At 43.5% G+C, this 26,071-nt stretch overlaps 1 protein-coding gene across 6 annotated transcripts; it reads left to right on the top strand.

Moving 5' to 3' along the window:
- Positions 1–6,019: 6,019 nt before the first annotated feature.
- FCRL1 (Fc receptor like 1) lies at positions 6,020–26,026 on the top strand. Of its 6 annotated transcripts, none has more exons than XM_049880872.1 (11): positions 6,020–6,240; positions 13,696–13,716; positions 15,657–15,926; positions 17,941–18,228; positions 18,519–18,662; positions 18,960–19,076; positions 20,656–20,683; positions 22,239–22,321; positions 22,544–22,615; positions 23,208–23,236; positions 24,911–26,026. In XM_049880872.1, the coding sequence occupies exons 1-11, from the start codon at positions 6,210–6,212 to the stop codon at positions 24,980–24,982; spliced, it is 1,155 nt and encodes a 384-aa protein (XP_049736829.1). In that variant the 5' UTR covers positions 6,020–6,209; the 3' UTR covers positions 24,983–26,026. The 6 variants fall into 6 exon arrangements, 5 of the variants coding, with proteins under 5 accessions (XP_049736829.1, XP_049736826.1, XP_049736827.1 ...); XM_049880869.1 differs by having other exon boundaries at positions 18,390–18,662; XM_049880870.1 differs by lacking the exon at positions 13,696–13,716 and having other exon boundaries at positions 18,390–18,662.
- The last annotated feature ends 45 nt before the right edge of the window (positions 26,027–26,071 follow it).

The following is a 26,071-nucleotide window of genomic DNA, read 5'->3' as shown; positions in this document are numbered from 1 at the left end:
CAAGAAATAGGCCAGGGTGCAGAAACAAAGCCATTCCCCAGGACAATGGGGCAGGGATCAGAAAATAGCCCCCAAACTTCTTTGAAGTTGTCTTTCAGAAGCAGCCGGAGAAAACCAGGCCCAGGGGCATGTGCAGAACATCCACCTCTGACCGCTGTGTGACCTTCCACCAGGGGCAGTGAGGGGCTGCAGCTCCAGCTGGGAGACTGCGCAGACACGACACCTGATGATAAGTCCTGCTACGAATCCCAGAGGCCTCTGAGACAGGAGCCATCTTGGGAAGCTGCTGTGCGTGCACTGTTGTTAACATATCCTGCCTATACCTGTCAATAAACGTGAATCTCCCCCCTCCCACCCCAAGAACTTTTAAAAACCCAGGCCCATCTTTTGTTCTGGGAGACAGGGGTATGTGTTGCTCGAGGCCCTCCTCGTCTTGCTTTCAGTAAAGCTTTGCTCGTGTGGAAAACTAAAATAAAAAAAGAAGCAGAACATAACATAAGCTCAGGCAGAGAGGTGTGGAACAGCATGCTGTATGCAAAGGCATAGCCCTACACTATAGCCTTACATCCAGGGTTTAGAAGACTCCACAATTTTCACTGAGAATTCTCTGAGTTGACCTAACAATTTTACATTAGACAAACTCACCCTTCTGCTCCCCCAAGCTTTCCCTAGGCAATAAGCAAAGCTTAGCTTGGATTCCACATATTCTCTGGCTCTTCTTAATCCTAGATACTTAAAGATTAAAAAAAAGGTTGAAAATTAAGTTAGTTTATTCCCCTCTAATCCATGGAAACCCTGGTGGTGTAGTGGTTAAGTGCTACGGCTGCTAACCAAAGGGTCGGCAGTTCATATCCGCCAGGCGCTCCTTGGAAACTCTATGGGGCAGTTCCACTCTGTCCTGTAGGGTTGCTATGAGTCGGAATTGACTCGATGGCACTGGGTTTGTTTTTTTTTTTAATCCATAATCCATAGGGTCACTATGAGTTAGAATCGACTCAACAGCAATGGGTTTGGTTTTTGGTTTAACCCACAATCCAGGTGACAGCCCCATCTGTCCCTGGCTTAACGATATGTTTGCAGAGTATGACTACACTAGAGGCTTCTGAGAAAAAAAAGGATGTGCTGATGAGACATCAAGAGAGGACACCCTTATCAAAGGAGAAAAGAATGCATTTAAATTTCATCAGGACCAGACCCTGATGGGATTCATGTCAAAGTCAGAAATTGCATTTGGGAAACTTCTTTTGAAATACCCGAATCCTTGGAGAAGGCCCTGATATAGTAAAGTGTACTGCTCCCAGTTTCCACCATTCATCTGTCAGTTTGTCATACTGCGGTGGCTTGTGTGCTGCAGTGATACTGGAAGCTATGCCAGAGGTATTTCAAATTACCAGCAGGGTAACCCAAGGTGGGCAGGTTGCAGCAGAGCGTCTAGGCTAAGACAGGCTGGAAATAAGGACCTGGTGACCTATTTCTGAAAAAAATTGGCCGGTGAAAACCTTATGAAGAGCAGCTGAACATTTATATAGCGCTGAAAGTTGATCTCCTCAGGTTGGAAGACACTTAAAATACAATTGGGGAAGAGCAGTCTCTTCAAAGTAGAGTCACCTTTAATGATGTGGATGGAGGTAAAGCTTTCAGGACTGTTATGGATTGAATTGTACCCCCCAAAAGCATGTGTTATAAATCCTAAAAAGATTACACCTGTGACCGAGGGGTCTAACTAACTACCACAGAAGAAAATTCAATCAGCTTAGACTGAAGGGGACAGAAAAGGAATGAAAGGAAGAACACTGTCTGCCTCTTGGAATTCTACTTGCAGGAAACAGGTTAAAGGAGCTACATCTGATGTCCTCCAAAAAAAGAAAAGGATCATCCCTGAAGCAGCACAGAGATCAGCAGAATTGTTGGAAGGAACAGAGAAGCAGGGTCTTCTTGATTTTAAAGGCTGGGACCATGTTCTCAAAGGGTGGGATCATGGCCTCCAAAGTTTCAAAGAATTGGATCTTTGCCAAATCTTTTCTGGAATGTGGGGCTGTTGTTAAGGTGCCGGGGGATGGAGCAGTCACTAAAAGCTGAGCGGGCGTGGCTGTGATGCCCAAAGGGCAGAAGAACGGGGGTCTGCTTGGGCCAAGGGGGTAGAGTCACCAGTCAGATGGACTAGGAGAAGGTGGCTGCCCAGTGCTGAGGGAGCAGAGTTGTTGTTCCATTGGGCCAAGAAGGCAGAGCTGAAACCCAGGGTCGAGAGGACTGCACCCAGAATCCAGAGGGCATGGCCAACACCCAGAGGCTGGAGGGTGGGGCCGTTGCCCAGATGGTCTCAGAGAACAGAGGAGTATTTTCAAACCGTGAGAGCTAAATTGTTCTGGTGGGTTTTTGGCTTGCTTGGTGCCCTTTATCCCTTCCTTTTCTTTAATTTATCCCATTTGTAATGGAAATGTCTACCTTGTGCCTATTCCACCACTGTACTTTGGAAACAGACAACTTGGAGTCTAGATTTCACAAGTTCACATATGAAGAATTTTACCCCAGGATGGAATAGGCCTAAAGTCTCACTCATATTTGATTTACATGATTCAGAAGATGAGATTTTGAACTTGGAGTTGATTTAAGACTTCTGGGATGATGTGATGGGCTGAATTTATTCTGCAAGTGGCAAGGACATAAATTTTGGGGGCCAAAGATTGGAATTTTATGGACCGAACTGTATTCCCAAAAAATATGTCTTGTAAATCTTTACATTTATACCTGTGGTTGTCTTTGTTATGTTAACAAGGCAAGATCATCGTAGTGTGTGTCTTCAGCCAACCTCTTTTGAGATATAAGAGAGATTAGACAAGCAAGCCAGGAAGCAGAGCTGGGAGAAGAGAGATGCCAAGCCACATGAAGATCAGCCAAGAGCAGAGTTTCAGAGCTCAAAGGAACAAGGACCTTCCTCCAGAGCCAAGAGAGAAAACCTTCCCCTAGAGCCAGCACCCTGAATTTGAACTTCTAGCTTCCTAAACTGTAAGAAAATAAACTTCTGTTTGTTAAAGCCACCCATGTGTGGTATTTCTGCTATAGCAGCACTAGATAAGCAAGACAGGGACTTTCATTTGCTGATGTGGCACAACTCAAAATGAAAAAACAGCTGCAAACATCCATTAATAATCTGAATGTGGAATGTTCAAAGTATGAATCAAGGAAAATTAAGTTGTCAAAAATGAGACAGAACGATTGAAGATCAATATTCTAGGCATTAGTGAGCTGAAATGGACCGCTGTTGGCTATTTTGAATTGGAAAATCATATGGTCTACTATGCCGGGAGAGAAAAATTGAAAAGCAATAGTGTCACATTCAGAGTTAAAAAGAACATTCCAAGAGCTGTCCTGAAATACAATACTGTCAGTGATAGGATCATATCCATACGCCTACAAGGAAGACAAGTTAGTACAACTATTATTCAAATTTGTGCACCAGGTGTTAATGCCAAAGATGAAGAAATTGAAGATTTTTTACCAACTTCTGCAGTCTGTAACTGATCAAACATGCAATCAAAATGCATTGGTAATTACTGGCAATTGGGATGCAAAAGTTGGAAACAAAGAAGGATCTGTAATTGGAAAATATGGCCTTGGTGATAGAAATGATGTGGGACATTGCATGATAGAATTTTGCAAGGCTAATGACTTAGTCATTGGAAGTAACATTTTTTCAACAATATATATGGCAACTATACACATGCAGTTCAATGGGTAGAATACACAGGAATGAAATCAACTACATCTGTGGAAAGAGATGATGGAGAATTCAGTAGTATCAGTTAGAACAGGGCCAGGGGCTGACTGCAGAACAGACCATCAATTGCTCATATGCAAGTTCAAATAAAAGCTGAAAAAAATTAAAACAAAGTCCACGAGACCCAAAGTAAAACCTTAAGTATATCACATCTGAATTTAGAGACCATCTCAAAAATAGATTTGATGCATTGAACAGTAATGACCAAAGACCATACAAGACATGGAATGACATCAAGGGCATTATACATGAAGAAAGCAAGAGCTCATTTAAAAGACAGGAAAAAAAGAAAAGACCAAAATGGATGTCAGAAGAGACTCTGAAACTTGTTCTTGAATATAGAGTAGTTAAAGTGAATGGAAGACATCATAAAGTAAAAGAGCTAAACTGAAGATTTCAAAGGGCAGCTTGAGAAGACAAAGCAAAGTTTTCTAAGGAAATGTGAAAAGACTTGGAGTGAGAAAACCAAAAGCGAAGAACACGCTCAGTGTTTTTCAGGCTGAAAGAACTGAAGAAAAAATTCAAGCCTCGAGTAGCAATATTGAAAGGTTCTATGGACAAAATATTGAGCAATACAAGAAACACCTAAAGAAGATGGAAGGAATACACAGAGTCACTGTACCAAAAAGAATTGGTCAATGTTTAACCATTTCAGCAGGTAGTATATGATCAAGAACCAATGATGCTGATGTAAGAAATCCAAGCTGCACTGAAGGCATTGGCGAAAAACAAGGCTCCAGGAATTAACAGAAACCAATTGAGATGTTTCAATGAATGAGTGCAATTCTGGAAGCGCTCACTAATCTATGCCAAGAAATTTGGAAGACAGCTACCTGGCCAACCAACCGGAAGAAATACATGTACATGCCCATTCCAGAGAAAAGGGATCCAATGGAATGTAGAAATTATCGAACAATATCATTAACATCACATGCAAGTAAAATTATGCTGAAGATAATTCAAAAACAGCTGCAGCAGTGCCATCAACAGGGAACTTCCAGAAATTAAAGCCAGATTCAGAGGAGGACAGGGAATGAGGAATATCATTAGTAATGTCAGACGGATCTTGGCTGAAAGTAGAGAATATAAGAAAGATGTTGACCTGTGCTTTATTGTCTATGCAAAGCCATTCAACTGTGTAGATTATAACAAATTATGGATAACATTGCAAAGAACGGAAATTCCCAGACATTTCACTGTGCTCATGTGGAACCTGTACATTGACCAAAAAGCCGTGATTCAGTCTGAACAAGGGGATACAATCAGCAAAGATGCCCATCAGGGTTGTATCCTTTCACCATACTTATTCAATCTGTATGCTGAGCGAATAATCAGAGAAGCTGGACTACAGGAAGAAGAAGGAGGTGTTGAGATTGGAAGACTCATTAACAGCCTGCAATACGCAGATGACAGAACTGTGCTACTGAGAGTCAAGAGAAATTGAAGCATTTATTCATGAAAATCAAAGTCTACAGACTTCAGTTGGGATTACACTTCAACATAAAGAAAACAAAAATCCTAAATTGACCAAGAAGCAATATCATGATAAACAGAGAAAAGACTGAAGTTGTCAAGGATTTCATTTTATTTGGATCCACTATCGATGCCAATAAAAGCGCAGTGGTCAAGAAACCAAATGACGTATTGCATTGGGGAAATCTGCTGCAACAGACTTCTTTAAAGTGTTCAAAGGCAGAGAAGTCACTTTGAGGACTAAGGTATGCGTGACCCAGGCCATGGTATTTTCATTCGCCTCATATGCCTGTGAAAGCTAGACAGTGAATAAGGAAGAATTGATGCCTTTGAATTATAGCATTGGCAAAGAATACTGAATCTACCAGACTGCCAGAAGAATGAACAAATGTGCCTTGGAAGAAGCACAGCCAGAACACTCCTTAAAAGGGAGGATGGTGAGAATTCATCTTGCATAAACTGGACATGTTACCAGGAGGAACCAGTCCCTGGAGAAGAACATCATGCTTGATAAAGCATAAAGTTGATGAAAAAAAGGAAGACCCTGAATGAAATGGATTGACATAGTGGCTACAACAATGGGCTTAAACATAGCAATAATTGTGAGAATGGCGAAGGACCGAGTAGTGTTTCCTTCTGTCGTACATAGGGTGGCTATGAGGCGGAACCAACTGGACAGCACCGAACTACACAAAGGAGCACTTTTGATTTCCTCACCCTCCACAGGAAACAGGAGAAATGCATAGTCTTCTACACCCTGAGTGAAGACTATACCTTTGCATACACCGTGCTCTTCCACACCTCTCTTCTTCCTTCATCTATTTTTGTAAACTCGTGCTGAAGAGTAACTTCCGATCCTGACTTCCTCAAACCTCAGACAAGCTGCTGCCTCTTAACTCCGAGGTGAATTCTCTCTGATGAAAGGACATCTTCGGTTACAGTTCCTGACCTGACCCTCATGCTTCTGAGGCTCCTGCTGTTGATCTATGGTGAGTAGGACACCTCGAAGCAGAGTATGGGATCCCATCACACTGGGGCTCCACTTCCTGAAGAGCTGTGGGAACTTCCCAGGGCTAACCTTCTGCCTGGGGATGCTCAGGGGTGCTCAGGGCTCTACTTCCAACTAGGGGCTCCAAGTCAGGCAGGAAGGTGCGGTAAAGCCACATTTTTGAAGAAAGCTATCATTTCAGTTTTTATCACATAGAAAGTGTTCACTGTCTCTGTCTTCCCTTCCACCACTAATTCTGTCCCTGTGCCTGTTTCAACAGCCACAAATACAATTCATGGGAAAAACTGGCTGCTCAGTTCCTTGCCCTTCTTACTATCAGCGATATTTCCCTTTACTCCTCCTTTCACCACACCCTATTGTCAATACTCGCTCTCTCTAGCACTCCATATTTACCATGTCTTCAGCTCCCCTGGGTCACTTTTTCATTGCCAATTCTTCCTCTCCATGTTCTCACATCTCACAGTGCTCAGCCGAGATTCCATCACCACAATGCTCCTTTGGATACACCCGAATCTCTCTTCCTCTACAGCACTTGCCCAATTAACACACTTTTCTGAGCGCTTCCCACTTGTGCCTAAGGAGCTGAATGTGATTTTAGACAAAAGGCATAATCCTGCTGACTTATCGCACTTTAAATGTAGGACCCCAAATTTCAAATGGGACATCATTAGTGCTGCAAGCCTGCTATATTTTCATAGCCCATGGTCTCCCACTCTTGATGACCACTCTTCCATCCCTTCTCTTTCTCCTCAAACCCTCCTCTTACCCTCAATTTATGACCTTGCTTCATATGTCACTGGGAAAATAGAAGCAATCAGAAGAAATTTTCCTCATCTTCCTAGTGCTGTATGTACCAACCCAGCCATCTCTGTACTCACAGACTCTGCCTTCCCTCCTTTTACCGTGAATATATCGTCCCTCCTCCTATCTAGGAAACCCTGGTGGCATAGTGGTTCAGTGCTATGGCTGCTAACCATAGAGGTTGGCAGTTCAAATCTGCCAGGCGCTCCTTGGAAACTCTATGGGGGCAGTTCTACTCTGTCCTATAGGGTCGTTATGAGTCAGAATCGACTCGACGGCAGTGGGTTTGGTTTTTGGTTCCTCCTATCTAAGACAGGATTCTCTGCTGTGCACTGAGTCCGAGGTTCTCTTGATTTCTTAAAAACATGATCCATCATTAAAATGTTTCTCCATTCTAGATTATTCCTAGGAATATACAAACATGCTACAATGTCTTTTATCTGAAAAAATAGAAATATGATCTAATGGTCTCTTGCATCTACTGCATCATTTCTCTGTCTCTCTTTACAAAGTTTCCAGTGAGTTGTTGACTTCATCTCTTCCCATCCTTTCTATGTAAAGTTCATATTAAATTTACCTTACCAGAAAATTCTCTTTTTAATCTACTTCTTGTGAATTTTGACAAATGTCCAGAGACATGTAACCACCACGATCACCAAAATACAGAACATTTCCATCACTTCAAATAATCCCCTCATACCCTCATTGAGATTTCTCTGCATCCCTAACCCCTTGCAACTGTTAAACTGTGTTAGGTCCCTATAGTTTTTTTTTTTTTTCCCCATCCTTCCTTGAACCCATTCCATCAGTATTTCTTCCACGCCACACCAATGAAACTGCTCTTCTTAACATTATCAACCACTTGCATGTTACCCCATGCAGTGATCAGTTTTCATTTCTCATTTTATTAAGCCTCTCAGGGCATTTGACATAGTTGAGCACTCTCTCTTCCTGAAACATGTTTTCATCTGGCTTCCGGAGTACCATACTCTGCTGGTTTTCTTTTTAACTCAATATTTGCTGGTTCTCAGTCATCATTACTGAATTCTCCTTATACTCATCTCAAAATGTTGGACCTCTCCAAGACTGGTACCTAGACTTCTCTTCTCTCTCCATATACACTTTCCCAAGTAATATCACCTGGTCACTTTAAGTGCCACATTAAGCTTAAACTTATATTTATTTCTCCAGCCTTGACCTCTCCTTTGAACACCACTCATATATTCAACTGTCATTCAGGTATCTAAGAAGTATCTTTTTTTTTAAAATTGTGCTTTAAGTGAGAGTTTACAGTTCAAGTTAATTTCTCATACAAAAATTTATACACACATTGTTATGTGACCCTAGTTGCTCTCCCTTTAATGTGACTACATATTCCTCCTTCCCACCCTGCATTTCCCACGTCTGTTCAACCAGCTCCTATCCCTTTCTGCCTTCTCATCTCGCCTCCAGACAGGAGCTGCCCGTTTAGTCTCATATATCTACTTGAGCTAAGAAGCACGCTCTTCACAAGTATCATTTTATGTCCCACAGTCCGGTTTAATCTTTGAGGAATTGGCTTCCAGAATGTTTTTAGTTTGGGGCTAACAAAGTCTGGGGGCCATGTCTTCTGGGGTCCCTCCAGTCTCAGTCAGACCATTTTTAAGTCTTTTTTTTTTTTTTTTTTTTTACTGGAATTTGAGTTCTGCACTCCCCTTTTCTCCTGCTCCATCAGGAACTCTGTTGTGTTCCTTGTCAGGGCGGTTACTGGTGGTAGCCAGGGACCATCTAATTCTTCTGGTCTCAGGCTGATGGGGTCTCTGGTTTATGTGGCCCTTTCTGTTTCTTGGGTTAACATTTTCCTTGTGTCTTTGGTGTTCTTCATTCTCCTTGCTCCAGGTGGGTTGGGACAAGTTGATGCATCCTAGATGGCTGCTTGCTAGCTTTTAAGACCCCAGACACCACGCACCACAGTGGGATGCAGAACATTTTCTTAATATACTTTGTTATGCCCGTTGACCTAGATGTTCCCTGAAACTATGGTTCCCAGACCCCTGCACCTGCTACTTTGTCCCTCAAGGTATTTGGTTGTATTCAGAAAATTTCTTAGCTTTTGGTTTAGTTCAGTTGTGCTGACTTCCCCTGTATTGTGTGTTGTCCTTCCCTTCATCTAGAATAATTCTTTTTTACTGTTTAGTTAGTGAATACCCCTCCCTCTCCCTCCCCAGCCTTGTAACCATAGAAGAATGTTTTCTTCTGTGTTTAAACCTTTTCTTGAGTCCTCATAATAGTGGTCTCATACAATATTTGTCCCTTTGCGACTGAACTAATTTCACTCAGCATAATGCCTTCCGGATTCAGGCACGTTATGAGATGTTTCCTGGATTCATCATTGTTCTTTATCATTGTGTAGTATTCCATTGTGTGAATATACAATAATTTGTTTATCCATTCATCTGTTGATGGGCACTATCATGGATTGAATTATGTCCCCTCCCCAAAATGTGTGTATTAACTTGATTAGGCCATGATTCCCAGTATTCTGTGGTTGTCTCCATTTTGTAATTGTAATTTTATGTTAAAGAGGATTAGGGTAGAATTGTAACGCCCTTACCAGGTCACACCCCTGATACAATGTAAAGGGAGTTTCCCAGGATGAGGCCTGCACCACCTTTTATCTCTCAAGAGTTAAAAAGAAACGGAAGCTAGCAGAGTGAGGGGACCTCATATCACCTAGAAAGAAGCACAGGGAGGACAGCATGCCCTTTGGACCAGGGTTCCCTGTGCAGAGAAGCTCCTAGTCCAGGGAAGACTGATAAGAAGGCTGACACAGAGAGAAAGCCTTCCCCTGGAGCTGACACCATGAATTAGGAGTTTTAGCCTATTTTACCTCGAAGAAATAAATTTTCTTGTTACAACCATCCACTTGTGGTATTTCTGTTACAGCAGCATTAGGTGACTAAGACAGGAACCTTGTTTGTTTCCATCTATTTACTTTCGTGAACAGTGCTGCAGTGATCACCGGTATTCATATGTCTATTTGTGTGATGGCTCTTATTTCTCTACTATCTATTCCAAGGCTTGGGATTGCTAGATCATATGGTACTTCCATTTCTAGCTTTTTAAGGAGGTGCCAAATTGATTTCAAAGTGGTTGTACCATTGTACATGCCCACCAGCAGTGTATAAGTGCTCCAGTCTCTAAGAAGCATCTTAAACTCAACATATCCAAATAGATCTCTTGACCCTACACCTTCGCCACCACCACCCCACAACTTCTCTATTTCAGTTGCTTGGCCAAAACCTTAGGAGTGATATGTAACTCTTCTCTTTCTTTTACTTTAGGTCTGACCCATAAGCAATCCTTAATGATTTTACCTTCCAAATTTATACTGAATCTGACCATTCAACAGCACCAGTGCTGCCTAATCTGAACCATCCTTCTCCCTCTTTTAGACTAAACTCTCCTACTAATGTTCTCCCTGCTTCTCTTGCACTTCTATAATCTGTTCTCACAGGATAAGAGTGATCCTACACAAATTTAAAAAATTAATTCAGAACTGTCCATGGTTTCCCATCACATCTAGAACAAAATCCAATTGTTACTAAGTCCACAAAGCCTCCCATGACTGGCCCCAGCCTACTTCTCACACATCAGTATCTACCACCGTCCCCTTCCCAGTCAGTCCCAGGGACACTTCCTCTTATTTCTCCTTGAATAAGCCCATTCCCTTCTCAAGGCCTTTGCATTTGCTGCTAACTCTGCCAGAGATACTCACTCCCTGGTTTCATTCAGGTTTCTACTCAACTGACATCTATCTAAAAAGTTATGACCGTTCTCAGGTATTCTGTAACTTATTTCTCTGCTTTCTTGTAGCACTGACCACTCTCTGAAATCACATTATATATTTATTTGCTGATTGGCTCTCTCCTCATTATAATGTAAATCCCCTGGTGGCAGACTGTCATTCATATTCACTCCTGTAAACCCAGTGCCCCACACAATGCCTGGCATATAGTAAACACTCAAATATGCTTGTTGAAATCAGACAAAGACCTAATCTCTAAAATCTACAAGAAGATCCAACACCTCTACAACAAAAAGACAAATAATCCAATTAAAAAAACAGGCAAAGGAAATGAACAGACACTTCACCAAAGACGTTCAAGTGGCCAACAGACACATGAGGAAATGCTCGAGATTACTAGCCATTAGAGAAATGCAAATCAAAGCCACAATGAGATACCATCTCACCCTGGCAACACTGGCACGAATAAAAAAAAAAAAAGGAAGTAATAAATATTGGAGAGGCTGTAGGGAGATTAGAACTCTTATGCACTGCTGGTGGGAATACAAAATGATATGACTATTTTGGAAAATGATATGGCACTTACTTAGAAAGCTAGAAACAGAAATACCATATGATCCAGCAATCCTACTCCTAGGAATATATCCTGGAGAAATGCGAGTTGTCACACAAATAGACATATGCATACCCATGTTTATTGCAGCATTGTTCACAATAGCAAAAAGATGCCCATCAACTGATGAATGGATAAACAAACTATGGTACATACACACAATGGAGTACTATGCAAGATAAAGAACAAGGATGAATCTTCAAAGCATCTCACAACACGGATGAATCTGGAGGGCACTATGCTGAGTGAAATAAGTCAATCACAAAAAGACAAATATTGTATGAGACCACTACTGTAAAAACTCTTGAAAAGGTTTACACACAAAAAGAGACAATCTTTGATGGTTATGAGGGAGGGGAAGCATGGGGACGGCAAAACACTAAATAGACAATAGGTAAGTGGTAACTTTGGTGAAGGGTGAGACAGTACACAATACTTTGGAAGCCAGCACGACTTATACAAGGCAAGGTCATGGAAACTCCATAGACACATCCAAACTCCCTGAGGGAACAAATTGCTGGGCTGAGGGCTGTGGGGACCATGGTCTGGGAGAACATCTAGCTCAATCGGCATAGCATCATTTTTAAAGAAGATTCTTTACATTCTACTTTGATGAGTAGTGTCTGAGGTCTTAAAAGCCTGTAAGTGGCCATCTAAGATACTCCACTAGTCTCACACTTTTGAGAGCAAGGAAGAATAAAGAAAACTAAACATATAAGGTAAAGATTAGTCCAAAGGACTAATGGACCACATCTCCCACGGCCTCCACCAGACCGAGTCCAGTACAGCTAGCTAGATGGTGCCCGGTTACCACCACTGACTGCCCTGACAGAGATCATAATAGAGGGTCCCTGGACACAGCTGGAGAAAAATGTAGAACAAAATCCTAACTCACAAATAGACAGTCCTACTGGCCTGTCAGAGACTGGAGAAACCCCAAGAGTATGGCCCCTGGACACCCTTTTAGCTCAGTAGTGAAGTCACTCCTGAGGGTCATTCTTCAGCCAAAGACTGGATAGGCCCATAAAACAAAACAAGACTAAAGGGATACAACAGCCCAGGGGCAAAGACTAGAAGGCAGGGACAGGAAAGCTGGTAATAGGAAACCCAAGGTTGAGAAGGGAGGGTGTTGACATGTCAGGGGGTGTTAACCAATGTCATACAACAGTATGTGTGCTAACTGTTTAATGAGAAACTAGTTTGTTCTGTAAACCTTCATCTAAAGTAAAATTTAAAAAAAAATTGTTGAATGCATGAATAAGCAAAATGTGATTTTTATCATACCTATCATTGTTCCCTCCTCTCTACCTGAGGAACTAATTATTCACATAAATATTTAATTTAAAACATTAGGCATCTCAAACTAAACATGAACTAAAAGACATAATAATAATACTAAAAAACAATATTAATTGGGTGCCAACACATTTTCAGGCATTATTCTAAGCACTTTATAGGTACTAGCTTTTTTAATCCTTGCAAAAACTCTAGGGATAGGTACTCTTATTATTTCCATTTTACAGAGAAGGAAGCTAAAGCACAAAGAGATAAAGCATTTTTCCCAAGGTCACACAGCTTGTAGACAAAGAGCCAGCATTTAAGTCTATCCCATCTGGCTACAGAGCTCACATTTTCCTCAGAATGCTCTCTTCTTGACCATTATGCCAAAATATCTTGGTCCAATCCTTGAGAATGTCTTTGGAGAAATCTGAATTCCTTCTCTTGTCTCTAAGCTTACTCTGATCTGAACTTGGTAAATAAAGGGGCACCACGACCTTGAGGATGATCCCCTCCACTCTCCTTGTCTGACTCTGTTGTTACTATGAGCAGAGAGTCTTGAGCTGGATCAGGAACACTTTTGAACTGAAGGGCTAGAAGTGAGGGGCGTGAAGAAGGGAGCTGCCAAGTAGTTAAAAGCAAAGGCACCATTTCCTAATTACAGATGAGAAAAGTGATCATAAATTACTTTATGATGGTGCAAAAAAAGCCATGTGTTTTTTGTAGGAAGGTGTTTTATAAGTGATGTGGAATGCGGGGAAAGGAAAAGAGGGAAGAAAGGGAGGCAGGAAAGGGGAGTAGAATATGAAAGGAGAGAGGGCAGAAGAGAAAGAGGGAGGAAAGAGAAGGTTAAGGAGGAAGAAAGGCAGAGATGGGGGAGGGTAAGAGGGAAGGAGGGTGGATTGTAGAGTTAAACTTTGCTGCTCTCTACTGATCTCTGCTGCCTTCTCTCCCAGCTCCACTCTGTGAACCAACCGGTGAGTTGCAACTTCCCTTTCTTCTTCGCGGTCTGTGGGTGCCTTGTCACTGGAGGAGGCCGGTGAATGGCTGTCTGAGCAGCCCCTGCTCGTCCAAGACACACCCTGCTGACACTGCTGAGGTGTATAAACACATCAGTGGCTCCCTTGGGCCTGGGCTGTGCTGTTTACGCCAGTCTCTGCACCTGACGTGTGCCTGGTCAACGCTTGTACAGGTCTTGCTCTGACCTCAAGAACACCATCTTATTTCTGGGAAGCGCAGTGTGGGGAGGAAGATAGTATTTTGGCAAGGAAGGCAGAGGGTGCCGAAGACTGAAGCTAGAGAATCTCTGTCCTCCAGCCTCGGAGGCACTAAGGTCCCTGCGTACTTCCCAGCTGGGTGCTCCACCAGAGGTGATGGAGGAAATGCTGGACATCCTTGGAGACGAACCTTACAGTCAATCCTTGGTCCACACAATAAATGGAGTAGTAGCACTGCCTCCTTCCATCTCTAGCCCTGCCCTGCAGCACCAAGTGCTACAGTTTCTCTCAGATCCCGGTTTATGTAAACTAATTTAGCTTTGGTCCTGATTTAAAGTCCTCCCTTACCCAGATGAGGAGAGGAGGACAAGATCCCCTCACAGGGGAACTTTCACTAAGGCATGTTTACACCTAATGAATGTGAGAATTACTCTTTTGTGCCTAAAATGGAAACCCTGGTGGTGTAATGGTTAAGTGCTATGGTTGCTAACCAAAAGTTAACAGTTTGAATCTACCAAGCGTTGCTTGGAAACTCAATGGGGCAGTTCTACTGTGTCCTATAGAGTCACTGTGAGTTGGCATCGACTCACCAGCAATGGGTTTTGGTTTTTTTTGTGTGCGTGAAATACCACAGTGTTAAAAGAGGTTGTTCTGCAGCCTCAAGAACTCAGGAATGCAGGCTCTAATGGATTACGAATTCCTGTCAAAAGAGAGTTTCAGAAGCAACCCAGTCTTCTGAGTTCCTCACGTGATATTTGCTCAAGTCTAACTCATGCCTTGTGTTCTTCTGGCCCTGCTGTTATGCCATAAAACCACATACCTAACTAATCCTCGCTTAAAGCAGGAATCAAAGGCTGCATTGAGAATGAGGATGAAGAAACCAAGTTTCCGTCATCAAGTATTTGCCAGGTAGTCTCCGTAGCTTGTGACGATCTGAAGCAAGCTCTGAGCTGCGAGACTGCGCCCAGGACCTTGCAGCCAGCCCCACCTCTTTCTCACCTCCTCTTCCCCTAAACCCCATTCAGAGCCAAAACCCAAACCTGCTGCCATCGAGTCAATTTTGACTCATAGCAACCATATGGCACAGAACAGAGCTGCCCCGTAGGGTTTCCAAGGAGCTGCTGGTGGATTTGAACTGCTGACCTTTTGGTTAGCACCCAAGCCCCATTCAGAGGAGGAAGTTAAAAACAAAAAAAAAAACAAAGCAAAACAAAACAAAAATGCTGTGGAGTTGACTCCAACTCATGGCAACCTTTTGTGTGTCAGAGTAGAATTGGTCCATAGAGTTTTCAAGGCTTTGATCTTTCAGAAGTAGATTGCCAGGCCTTTCTTCCAAGATGCCTCTGGGTGGATTTGAACTGCCAACTTTTCAGTTAGTAGCCAAGCACTTAACCATTTCCACCACCCAGTGACAGAAGCTTCACAAAGAGAAAAGATCAATTCCAGGTAAAGGACGCTGCTGCACAGGGGCAGGATGTGTGTGTGTGTGTGTGTGTGTGTGTGGTGGGAGGTGTGAGCAGAGTGGACTCATGGCAAAGGGAAGCCCACAGGCCACTGTGAGAGGGTCATATGAGGGATAGACTGTGTGTCCAGCTGGCTGGTTCTTTGAGCCCTGTTTACCAGTGCTGAGAACCAAAAGTGCCCCTCACCAGGAACTCTGAACCCCTTCACCCTGGAATATGTGTTTCTTTTTTCTCTAGAGCTGCTTCTGATAGCTAGTCCCACCCGGCCTATAGAGGGGAGCTCGATGACTCTGATCTGTAAGATCTACCCAGCTCCACAGACAGCAGGTGTCCAGCTTCAGTTCTGCTTCTTCAGTGATGTCTGGAACCAGAGATTGCCCTGCAACACCTCCCCAAAGCTTCAGATTCCCAAAATGTGGCGTGAAAACTCAGGGTCTTACTGGTGTGAGGCAAAGTCAGAGAAAACTCGAGTTATACGGAGCCAGAGGTTCTGGATAGATGTGCAGAGTGAGTGCCAGTGGGGCATGTCGACCAGGGTGGGCCAAAAGGGGCAGTGGCATGAGGCTGGTCATCCTTCTCTGCTGTGTTCTGCTCCCGAGGGAATAGGAGCTAGTCTAGAGATGGACCTGAACCTCTCTATCAGATCTGTCTAGTTTCCTAGTGCTGCTATAACACAAATACCATAAATGGGTGGCTTTAGCAAACAGAAATTTTTTTCCTCACAGTTCAGGAGGCTAGAAGTCCAAATTCAGGATGTGACTCTTGGGTGGAGATCCTTGTCTCTTCCAGGCTCCTCAGTCCCTTGGCGATTTACATGTGGCATCTATCTTCTCTCCTTCACACTTGCTTGTCTGTGTGTCTAGGCTGTTCCTTCTATCACTCCGAGATGATTTGGTTTAGGACACACCCTACACTGACATGGCTTCATTATCATAAAGAAGAACCCTATTTACAAACGGGATTTCACCCACAGGCGTAGGGGTCAGGACTCCAACACGTAGTTTTTAGAGGACACAATTCAAACCATAACAGAATCCTTAAGAGGTGTTCCCTTATCCTTGCTGTTCCCATTCAGGCAAACAGAAGAATATTTTGGAGACACTGTGTATCTTCACTGTGCTGGAAGGTGTAGGGGAAAATTATTGTTGCATGATACATGATCTCTGACGACAAGAAGTGTTTGTTCAACCAGCACCCTGAATACCTGAGATAAACTATGTGCTGTTGTATGGTCTAGGGTTGGCTATTAGTAGAGGCTGCAGAGAAGGAGAAATCTGACTGAGGTGGTAAGAGGTTTTATAGAAGACGAATATGGAATAGGCTATTGGAAAAGGGCTTATGGAAGGAAGTTGGAGCTTGATTTTGAAAGATAAATAGAAAAGAGGGTGTTAGTGATTTTGAACCATGTTATTCCATTTCAGGATGGACACTTCCAACATCCTTTCCTATTCTCAGACAAAGGCATATCCACTGTGCCATAAAGCAAATGTCTACTACTTCCAAAAGGCTGGGTTTTCCTAACATGCTTAAAACTCAACACTGGTGAAACTGGACCGGAACAAAAAAATCATAGCTGTCTTCACGCACAGTTAGTGTACAGCAAGTCCTGTCCTAATGCTGCACGTTGTCGAATTGAATCTTCACAACTACGGAAGATAACTATCGTTATCATCTCCATTTTGCAGATAAGAAATTGAGTCTCAGAGAAGTTAAGTAATTTGATAGAGGACACACAGCAAGTAAGAGTTGGAACCAACATTCAAACACAGGCAGTTCGATTTGCAACCTGAACTTGTAACCCACCATACTACTGTATCTAGAAAATTGAGGGTTTGGAAACTCAGGGATGGTCCTCCCTGAACTGGTCCTCCCTGTCTGCTGTATTCTGTTCCCATGGGAATAGGAGCTGGTCTAGAGATGTACCTGAATCTCTCTCTATATCTGGGAGTCACATTGACCTACATCCTCCATGGTAATATTATGGTGTCTTTCTTACACTTAGTTAAGTGCTGTCACGTCAGTTCTGACTCACAGGGACCCTATGTACAACAGAACAAAACACTGCCTGGTCCTGTGCCATCCTCACAATTGTTGTTATGCTTGAGCCCATTGTTGCAGCCACTGTGTCAATCCATCTTGTTGTGGGCCTTCCTCTTTTTCGCTGTCTACTAAGCATAATGTCCTTCTCCAGGGACTCGTCCCTCCTGATAACATGCCCAAAATACCTGAGATGAAGTCTCACCATCCTTGCTTCTAAGGCGCATTCTGGCTGTGCCTCTTCCAGGACAGATTTGTTCATTCTTCTTACAGTCCATGGTATATCCATGGTGTATTCAATATTCTTTGCTTTCTTACACTATCATCTGCAATTCCAAATCAGCAGAGACTCCCTTTTTTCCTTTAAAGTGTATATATCACTGACTTTACCTTGGGTTTTTGCTTTCATCGCTGTCATATCTGCTCCCTGCCCCTGAAATCCTCCCTACTCAGACTCCTCTTATGTCATCTTCTATTCACACAGGAGTCCGCGTCTCTGATGTGAGCTTGGAGACACAGCCCCCAGGGGGCCAGGTGATGGAGGGAAAAAAGCTGGTCCTTGTCTGCTCGGTCGCTAAGGGCACAGGAAACATCACCTTCCTCTGGTACAAAGGGGCCATGGGTTTCAAACTGGGCACAAAGACCCTGCGTTCCTTAACTGCAGACTTTGAGATCCTTACGGCGAGGGAGAGTGATGCTGAGCAATATTACTGTGCAGCTGACAATGGCTATGGCCCCAGCCTCAGTGGGCTGGTGAGCATCACTGTCAGAAGTAAGTTTCACTATTCGTCTCAACCAGCAGGTCTCAAGCTGGGCTCCATGTTCCCTAGGGACACCCTGAGGAAGTTCAAATGGGGCTGAGCCTCTGTGGCCAGTGATTATGAGTCTGTGCCAGCATAAGAGACCCCTCTGACACCTGACTATTTCTGTCAGTTCCAGTGTCTCATCCAGTCCTCACCCTCAGGGCTACTGGGGCCCAGGCTGTGGTGGGGGAAGTGGTGGAGCTTCACTGTGAGGCCCAAAGAGGCTCTCCCCCAATCCTATACCGGTTCTATCACGAAGATATCATCTTGGGGAACAGCTCAGCCCCCTCTGGAGGAGGAGCATCCTTCAACCTGACTGCAGAGCATTCTGGGAACTACTTCTGTGAGGCCGACAATGGCCTGGGGACCCAGCACAGTGAAGCCGTGCTACTCAACATCACAGGTATAGCTCAGGCTACAGAACTGTGTTGGTCCATGTCTCTTTCCCAGCTTCCTGAGAAAGTTTTGTTGATGCTGCCACAGTGCTGCTGGTGGGGTGCTACCAAAGATGGAGCTTCTGCGGTTGGTGCTGTTCTAAGCGATGCATCTGGGGAGTGTGGAGGGCCAAAATGCTGGGCGCTTCTTCTTTCATCAACATGATATGCTGCAAGCCCCTAAGAAGAGCAGATCCTGGCTGCAACCCACACCCAAGATCTCTGCTCTCCGTACCCCAAGCTCATGCACAGGTCTCTCCTTTCAGTGCCTACCAAGGACAGAAGGGAACTTCTTACTGTAGGAGTCATCGAGGGGCTACTCGGCACCCTTGGTCCCACCGCTGTCGTCCTCCTCTTTTGTTACTGGCTCAAGAAAAAAATAGGTTAGTATTTATAGAGATTGGGAATCTGTTACTGCAACATTTGTTTTCACTGGACTAGACTGGATCTGTGATGTGTACATTGTAAAATATGAATATATCCTGCTAACCACCCTGGCTATAGGTCTGCTCACAACCGCCAATGAGTAGGAATGGCACCTATTAACTAAGTTTTCAAATAGTCCTCTATCTCCCATGTGTTATCAGTTAAGGTTCAACTGAAAGCTTGTGCTTCTGTGATTTAATTTTTTATATAGAAATTAACTAAATAAGAGAAATGTCAGTGAGATGGGTTGACACAGTGGCTGCAACAATGGACGCAAACATAGCAACAATTGTGAGAATGGAGCAGGGCCGGGCAGTGTTTCGTTCTGTTATGCATACGGTCACTATGAGCTGGAACCCAACTGGACAGCACCTAAAACAACAACAGAGAAGTTGGTTCCCTGGGTGGGGCAAATTGCTAAGTGCTGGACTACTAACTGAAAGATTGGTGGTACAGACCCACCAGTGGTGCCTCAAAAGACAGATCTGCTTCTGAAAGGTCATAGCCGTTGAAAACCCTATGGAGTGCACTTTTACTCTGCACACATGGGGTCACCACGAGTTATAATTGACTCGATGGCAACTAACAGCAACGGAAGAGAAGTACAGTTAAGAGCTCCAGCTATACTGACCATACCCTTGTTCTAGTCAATGCATAAATTGTTACCTTTTCCTTCTCCCTGACTTACTCATCTACACATCTATACTTTCTACTCAGTGCTGGATCTTTCTCACTTTTCAGCTTAAATGCCATTTCCTCAAAGAGATTTCATTTGGCCACTGAGCCTACAACTGTTCCCTTTTATTATTCTTCACCAGAGTACCAAGTTTTTAGGTCCATGCTCTGTCACAACTGGTAATCCTGTCTTCATTTGTATGTTTAAATTTGTTCTCCTGTCCTCCATTGAGCAAGTTGGAAACTGGGCAAGAGAGGACAATGTGAGATCTGTATTTAAATTTCAAGCCTTTCTGGCATATTTGGGCTCCTCACTCCATCTATGGAAACCCTGGTGGCGTAGTGGTTCAGAGCTATGGCTGCTAACCAAAAGGTCAGCAGTTTGAGTCCACCAGGCCCTCCTTGGAAACCCTATGGGGCAGTTCCGATCTGTCCTTTAGGGTTGCTATGAGTTGGAATTGACTGGACAGCAATGGTTTTGTTCACTCCATTTATAATAGGACTGTGGCAATACCTACCTGCAAGTACTCTTGTCATGAAAAGATTAGATGGTGTGGTTGCAAAACCAGAAACAAAAATTACAATAGACTTGATGTTTTGGAGGCTTAGGTTCAAATTCTAGTTCTGGTACAAGCGAGCTTTGTGTCTTTGACCCTATTGAACTATTTTGGACCCAAGTCTCTTCATCTGGGGATGAAATCTCTGCCTAACGATCACTAGGCTGTCCGCTGAGCTCACCCTGGGGTCTGGCCATGGATGGGTATCGGGCACAAGGGACGTTCCTTGCACAGGTGCTGTAGGAAAACACTGAGAGAGAGGGCTCCCTCCATTCACATGTGTACTTCTTTGTTTGACTTGCAGGAAAACGGTCAGCCAGGGATCCACTCAGGTGAGGCCTCTGCTTTCTCTGTGTGTGCCAATAATGCAGCAAAATAATTTAAAAAAAATTTGAGCTGTCCTCTCTCATGAGCTTCTCATATCTTCATTATATCAAACACTGTCACTCCAGAGTCCTTCCACTGCTGACTGAACCTTCAATTTCTCTTCCTCTTCTGTTCGATTTCATATATTAACTAATTCATTTAAATCCTTTCATCTTTCTTCTTAATTCATCTCTTTTACTTCATTAGTAAAAATAAGAAAGTTGTATGGCTTTGACTAGAGTCATACATTCTTTCAATTAGTCCACCATATCTGAAGGCCTGTAAATCATTCTGTTAAGTGATGACGGGCCTGAAAATATGAAAAGATCTTGAGAGTCTTAAAGTATTTTAAGGTAGGTAAAAAAATTAGACCAGGAGGTTGGACCAGGCCCTGGAGAAGAACATCGTGCTTGGTAAAATAGAGGGTCAGTGAAAAAGAGGAAGACCCTCAATGAGATGTATTGACACAGTGGGTGTGACAATGGTCTCAAACACAGCAACAATTGTGAGGATAGCATAGGACTGGACAACATTTTGTTCTGTTGTACGTAGGGTTGCTCTGAGTTGGAACCAACTTGATGGCACCTAACAACAACAATAAAAACAACAACAAGGTATAGACCCATTTCTGTAATGCAAGACAGAGAGTAATAAACTTACTGAAAAGTTGTTGAAGTTCTTTGGAAGTTTAAAGGAGGAAAAGATTTAAAATACTTCCATCTGGGGATACCAATATTTAGTTGATATATTTTTATAGTGTATTATTTATGCCAACGATAAACAGATTTTTTCCCCCAAATCGGAGTAACACTCTTTCAGTGGTGCATGTATACGTGGGACCACTTTCTTCTGGCCCATTCTCAAGCTGCTTCTTCCACCTAGCCACCTGTTTTCCATCTAGGGTGAATCCATATTCTTCATTCAATATTTACTGAATACCTATTATGTGACTGACACTATTCTGGGTGTGAGCGATCCCACAGGGAGACAGTCAGATAAGGAAGGACCTTACACTCATGAAAAATACACCCTACTGCATGCTCTGCCCTAAGAATGTCCCTTAGAATCGAGGATAGTGAGGCTTTGGCTAGCTTACTGTGAACACATCATAAGGAAAGACCAGTCACTAGAAAAGGACATCGTGTTTAGTAAAGGAGCGTCGGTGAAAATGAGGGAAACCCTCAGGGAGGTGGATTGACACAGTAGCTGCAACAATCAATAGGCTCAAACACACCAAAGATTGTGAAGTGGTGAAGGACGGGGCAAGGTTTAGTTCTGCTCTACATGAGGTCACCATGAGTCAGAACCGACTTCACGGCAACTACCAACACCACCAACCACACTCTGCAATGCCCCACGCAGCCCGTGTGGAGGATGGCGGCTTGTCCCATAGAGCCGTGCCATCCAGATGCTGATTTGCCCAGGAATTATTGCTCCACTCAAGACAGTTTCTAACAGGTTTCTCTCCTTCGACGTCTCACTCACTACCCCAAATGAAAGCATATGTTTCTGTGTTTGCAGGAGCCCTCCCAGCCCTGTACCCCAAGACTTTACCTATGTCAACTCACCTACCCCAGCGCCGCCGCAGCCTGTGTATGAAAATGGTGAGGTGTCCCAAATGACCTGTGCCAAAATGTGCAGAGTTAGCTGGGGAAGGGGTCACGGGGTGATGTCTGCTAACACAACCTGGCCATGCTGGGCCCCAGCCACCTCTGCAAATAAATGACTCCTGTGTCTTCAGGGCTGTGATGGGTGGACAGGTATGGAGTGAGTCGAACGGCAAGAAGAGGAGACTGTGTCCTGATGCCTCCTTTCCTCTTTTTCAGTGAACGTTGTAAGTGGGGATGACGTCTATTCCCTGGTCTACTGTAGCCAGCAGGAACGGAAACCAGCAGCAGGTGAGAGATGAGGACTGACTTTGTGTCTGCCTCTTTTCCTTCCTGGAACCAAGAGGAGACTCAATGGCGGCGCCCAGCAGAGCAGCTGCCTGGAGCCGGCTCTGAGCACTACCGTCCCTCTCTGAAAACTGGTCCTTGGTCCGGAAGCAGCCTGGAGTAGATCACAGTGCTAACGTTAACTTGGCCTGTTTAACGTCTCACTGCCCAGTGTCACCGCAGCAGCAGAGACGATGGCTTCTGTCTGCTCTCTCGGAGTGGTCCCACGGCCTCCCAAAGCAGCCCCATCACAGCCACCTAATTATTTTGCTGCTGCGCTTCGCACGCGTGTTGGGCTCAGCAAATCTGAGTGGTATAAAGACCCCTCCTCTGTCAGGAGGGGTGTATTTACTCCCGACCCCCGGGCTGCCAATATTCCCCTGTAGAGTAAGGAAATCTTATTTGTAATAGGTAGAAAAGCAAGAGTGAAAATATTAATGGAATTCAATTCACGGGCGGCAGATGGGAGAGGAAGAAGCCTATATTAATGCCAGTTTAGGCAAGGACTTTCAATAGAAGTGGGGACTTAGCGTATTTATCTTTTTCTCCACTTTAGAGCCGCCAAGGACACTTACTGAGGATGAGGTGAGTTAAAGTCCCTGTTGTTCTTTCCTCCATGCCCTTGCTGCCTTTCCTCTGGGCACTGGTTCTCAAACTTTTAAAATTATGGTCATTTAGGAAAAGCAAACGATTTCATAGTCCACCTCCTTCCCCATCTCCCCACACAGTTGGGGTCAAAAATGCGTTGTAACAATAAAGTATCACTGTATAAGGAATATTTTGGAGGCCTAAATGGACATTTGGAGCCCTGGTGGCGTAGTGGTTAAGAGCTTAGCTGGTAACCAAAAGGTCAGCAATTCAAATCCACCAGCCTCTCCTTGGAAATGCTATGGGGCAATTCTACTCTGTCCTATAGGGTGTCTATGAGTCGGAATCGATTTGATGGCAGCAAGTTTGGTTTTGGTTTTAAATGGACATTTAGCAATAGGCATATGAATGATTTGTAGTTGAAACATAGTACTACCTAGTCTAAAAAGCCTATTTACTTGAAATTCTGTGTCCCAAATATTGTTGAGCCATACATATATAACTGTGATACAAGGTTAGCCAAACAATCCACTAAATTATTATTAAACAAACCTATACTAATAGTGATTGTAATAGTGATTTGTGAACCTTGAACAACTTAAGACATCACCGATGTTATAAAAATCGTTTCTGGTAATTGCAGAATTTCAACCCTTTTGTGTGTGCAAAGGCGACAGGTGCTTTATAATTTTGTCTAGCGTAGTGTGGGCAACCAGATGTCTCAGGACATGACTTAGTTTCCCAGTGATGCGATAATAGAAGTACTGAAAGTAAGTGGCTTTAAAGAACAGAAATTCTAGCTCAGGAGGCTAGAAGTCTGAATTCAGGCTACCAGTTATAGGGGAAGGCTCTCTCTCTTTCGGCTCTGGAGGAAGATACTTAGCTTCTGTAGCCCCAATATTCCTCAGTTCCTTGATGAGCTTCACATGACTTTTATTTTACCTGTCTCTAATCTGCTCTTTTTTATAATTTAGGAGTAATTAGGCTTACGACACACCCTACACTCATATGACCTCATTAACATAACAAATTAAACCCTATTTCCAACTAGGATTGTATCCACTGCTGTAGGAGTTGGGAACCAACACGTATTTTTGGTGGGACACAATTCAATCCATAAAAAACCAAAACCAAACCCACTGCTGTTGAGTCGATTCTGACTCATAGCGACCCTACAGGGCAGAGTAGAACTGCCCCATAGAGTTTCCAAGGAGCGCCTGGTGGACTTGAACTGCCAACCTTTTGGCCAGCAGCTGTAGCACTCAACCACTACGCCACCAGGGTTTTCATTCAATCCATAACAAGACAGAATTCAAGTCCTTGGTAAGCTCCAGTGACACACTAAATTTAGTTTACAAATACAAAATTCTGACATCCCTTAATAGATGACAGCCCATGGAACTGCCTTATAACAGCCCATAAGAATGAGAGAAGCCCTTGCATCTTTGGGTCAGTTTGTAGCTCATCAGGAGCACCTCTGTGGCCCACCAGTGGGATGAAGACCCTTTGAAAATGCTGCCCTTGGACCACAGTCTTCAAAGAGGCTCTAATTTATATGCTGTGTGGTATAACATGGTAGTATGCATCTAGGCTACAGGGGAAGTGGGCTGGTGGGAGGCATGTTCTGCTGTCTTCTCTGCTTTAGTCCTATCTATGACCCTTTGCTTCCAGGTCTCCTTAGCCATCTATTCTAAGGTGAAGCAGGCAAGCAATATGGATGTGGACTATGAAGATGCAATGTAAAACTATGGAATATTCCACCTTTTTAAAACCATCCATGAGCCCAAGCCTCAGATCCAAGATGTTCTTCAGAGATCACAGGGGAGCCGGCTTTCTGGTACACCTCACCCAGGTGCTTTGCTCCATGAGCCTAATCCTTCATCTACCGTGAAGTCACTGTAAGCCCTGAAGAGACCATCCAGGAGAACTAACGTGGATACAGGAGTGGGAAGAACTGTGTTATGGAAGAGCTGGTTTCCCGCTGGTTCCTCTGGGATGGGTCAAAACGTGCTCTTAATTCTTTTCGCAAGAGGAAATGGTGGGATAAAAGGGGTTGGGCTCTCCTGGTGGAGAAATAGTGAAGCTTAGAGTGCGTGGACCCAGGGAGAGTGGTTTTGTAGAACTGCTCCAACAAGACAGCTGTGTCCATGGTTTTGTCTAAGTATTTTCTCAGCACAGGCCGTACAGAACCCCACTTAGGTTAATCATCATGTTTCTGCCTAAAATACACTATTCACTATATTTTGGGTCATGTTAGCAAATTAGAACTAAAACAAAATTACATAAAGAATTATGGTGGCCACACTCAATTTTAATAATGTGTCATCCAGGCTGATCTAAACGTCTCAATATTTATGAGAAATAATCTCTATCCAAAATTCTGTGTCTGCTGCAACCTCTAGAAGATTTGTGAATACATTTTTTCCTTCTTTCATTCATAAATTTCTTGAAAACATGTATAATATGGTTTGGAGTCTGTGTTTTAATTTGAAAGCAATCGCACACTCACTCTTACAAATGAAAAGCAGTTTGTATAAAAAATAAAAAAGTTGAAGCTGTCCCTGTAATAGGACACCACAAAGGGTAGCCATTGTTAAAAATGTACCTTATGACTCTCCAGATAGTTTTGTACAAACACATACACATGTATGTAAGTATAGTTATTTAAAAATATGCCTACTTAACAAAATATCGTGAAATACTTTCAAGTCTGTATAGATCTACTGTACTATATTAAAAGGCTGTACAGTATTCCATTGTATAGGCAAGCCATAATAAGTTTTAATCCTTCCCAGCACTGGTGGACTTTAAGGTGGCTTCCAAAGTTTTCAT

This window comes from Elephas maximus, chromosome 3, assembly GCF_024166365.1.
Source record: "Elephas maximus indicus isolate mEleMax1 chromosome 3, mEleMax1 primary haplotype, whole genome shotgun sequence".
Lineage (NCBI taxonomy): Eukaryota > Metazoa > Chordata > Mammalia > Proboscidea > Elephantidae > Elephas > Elephas maximus.
The sequence above is the reverse complement of the archived record's forward strand: the minus strand, read 5'-3'. Positions and strand labels throughout refer to the sequence as shown.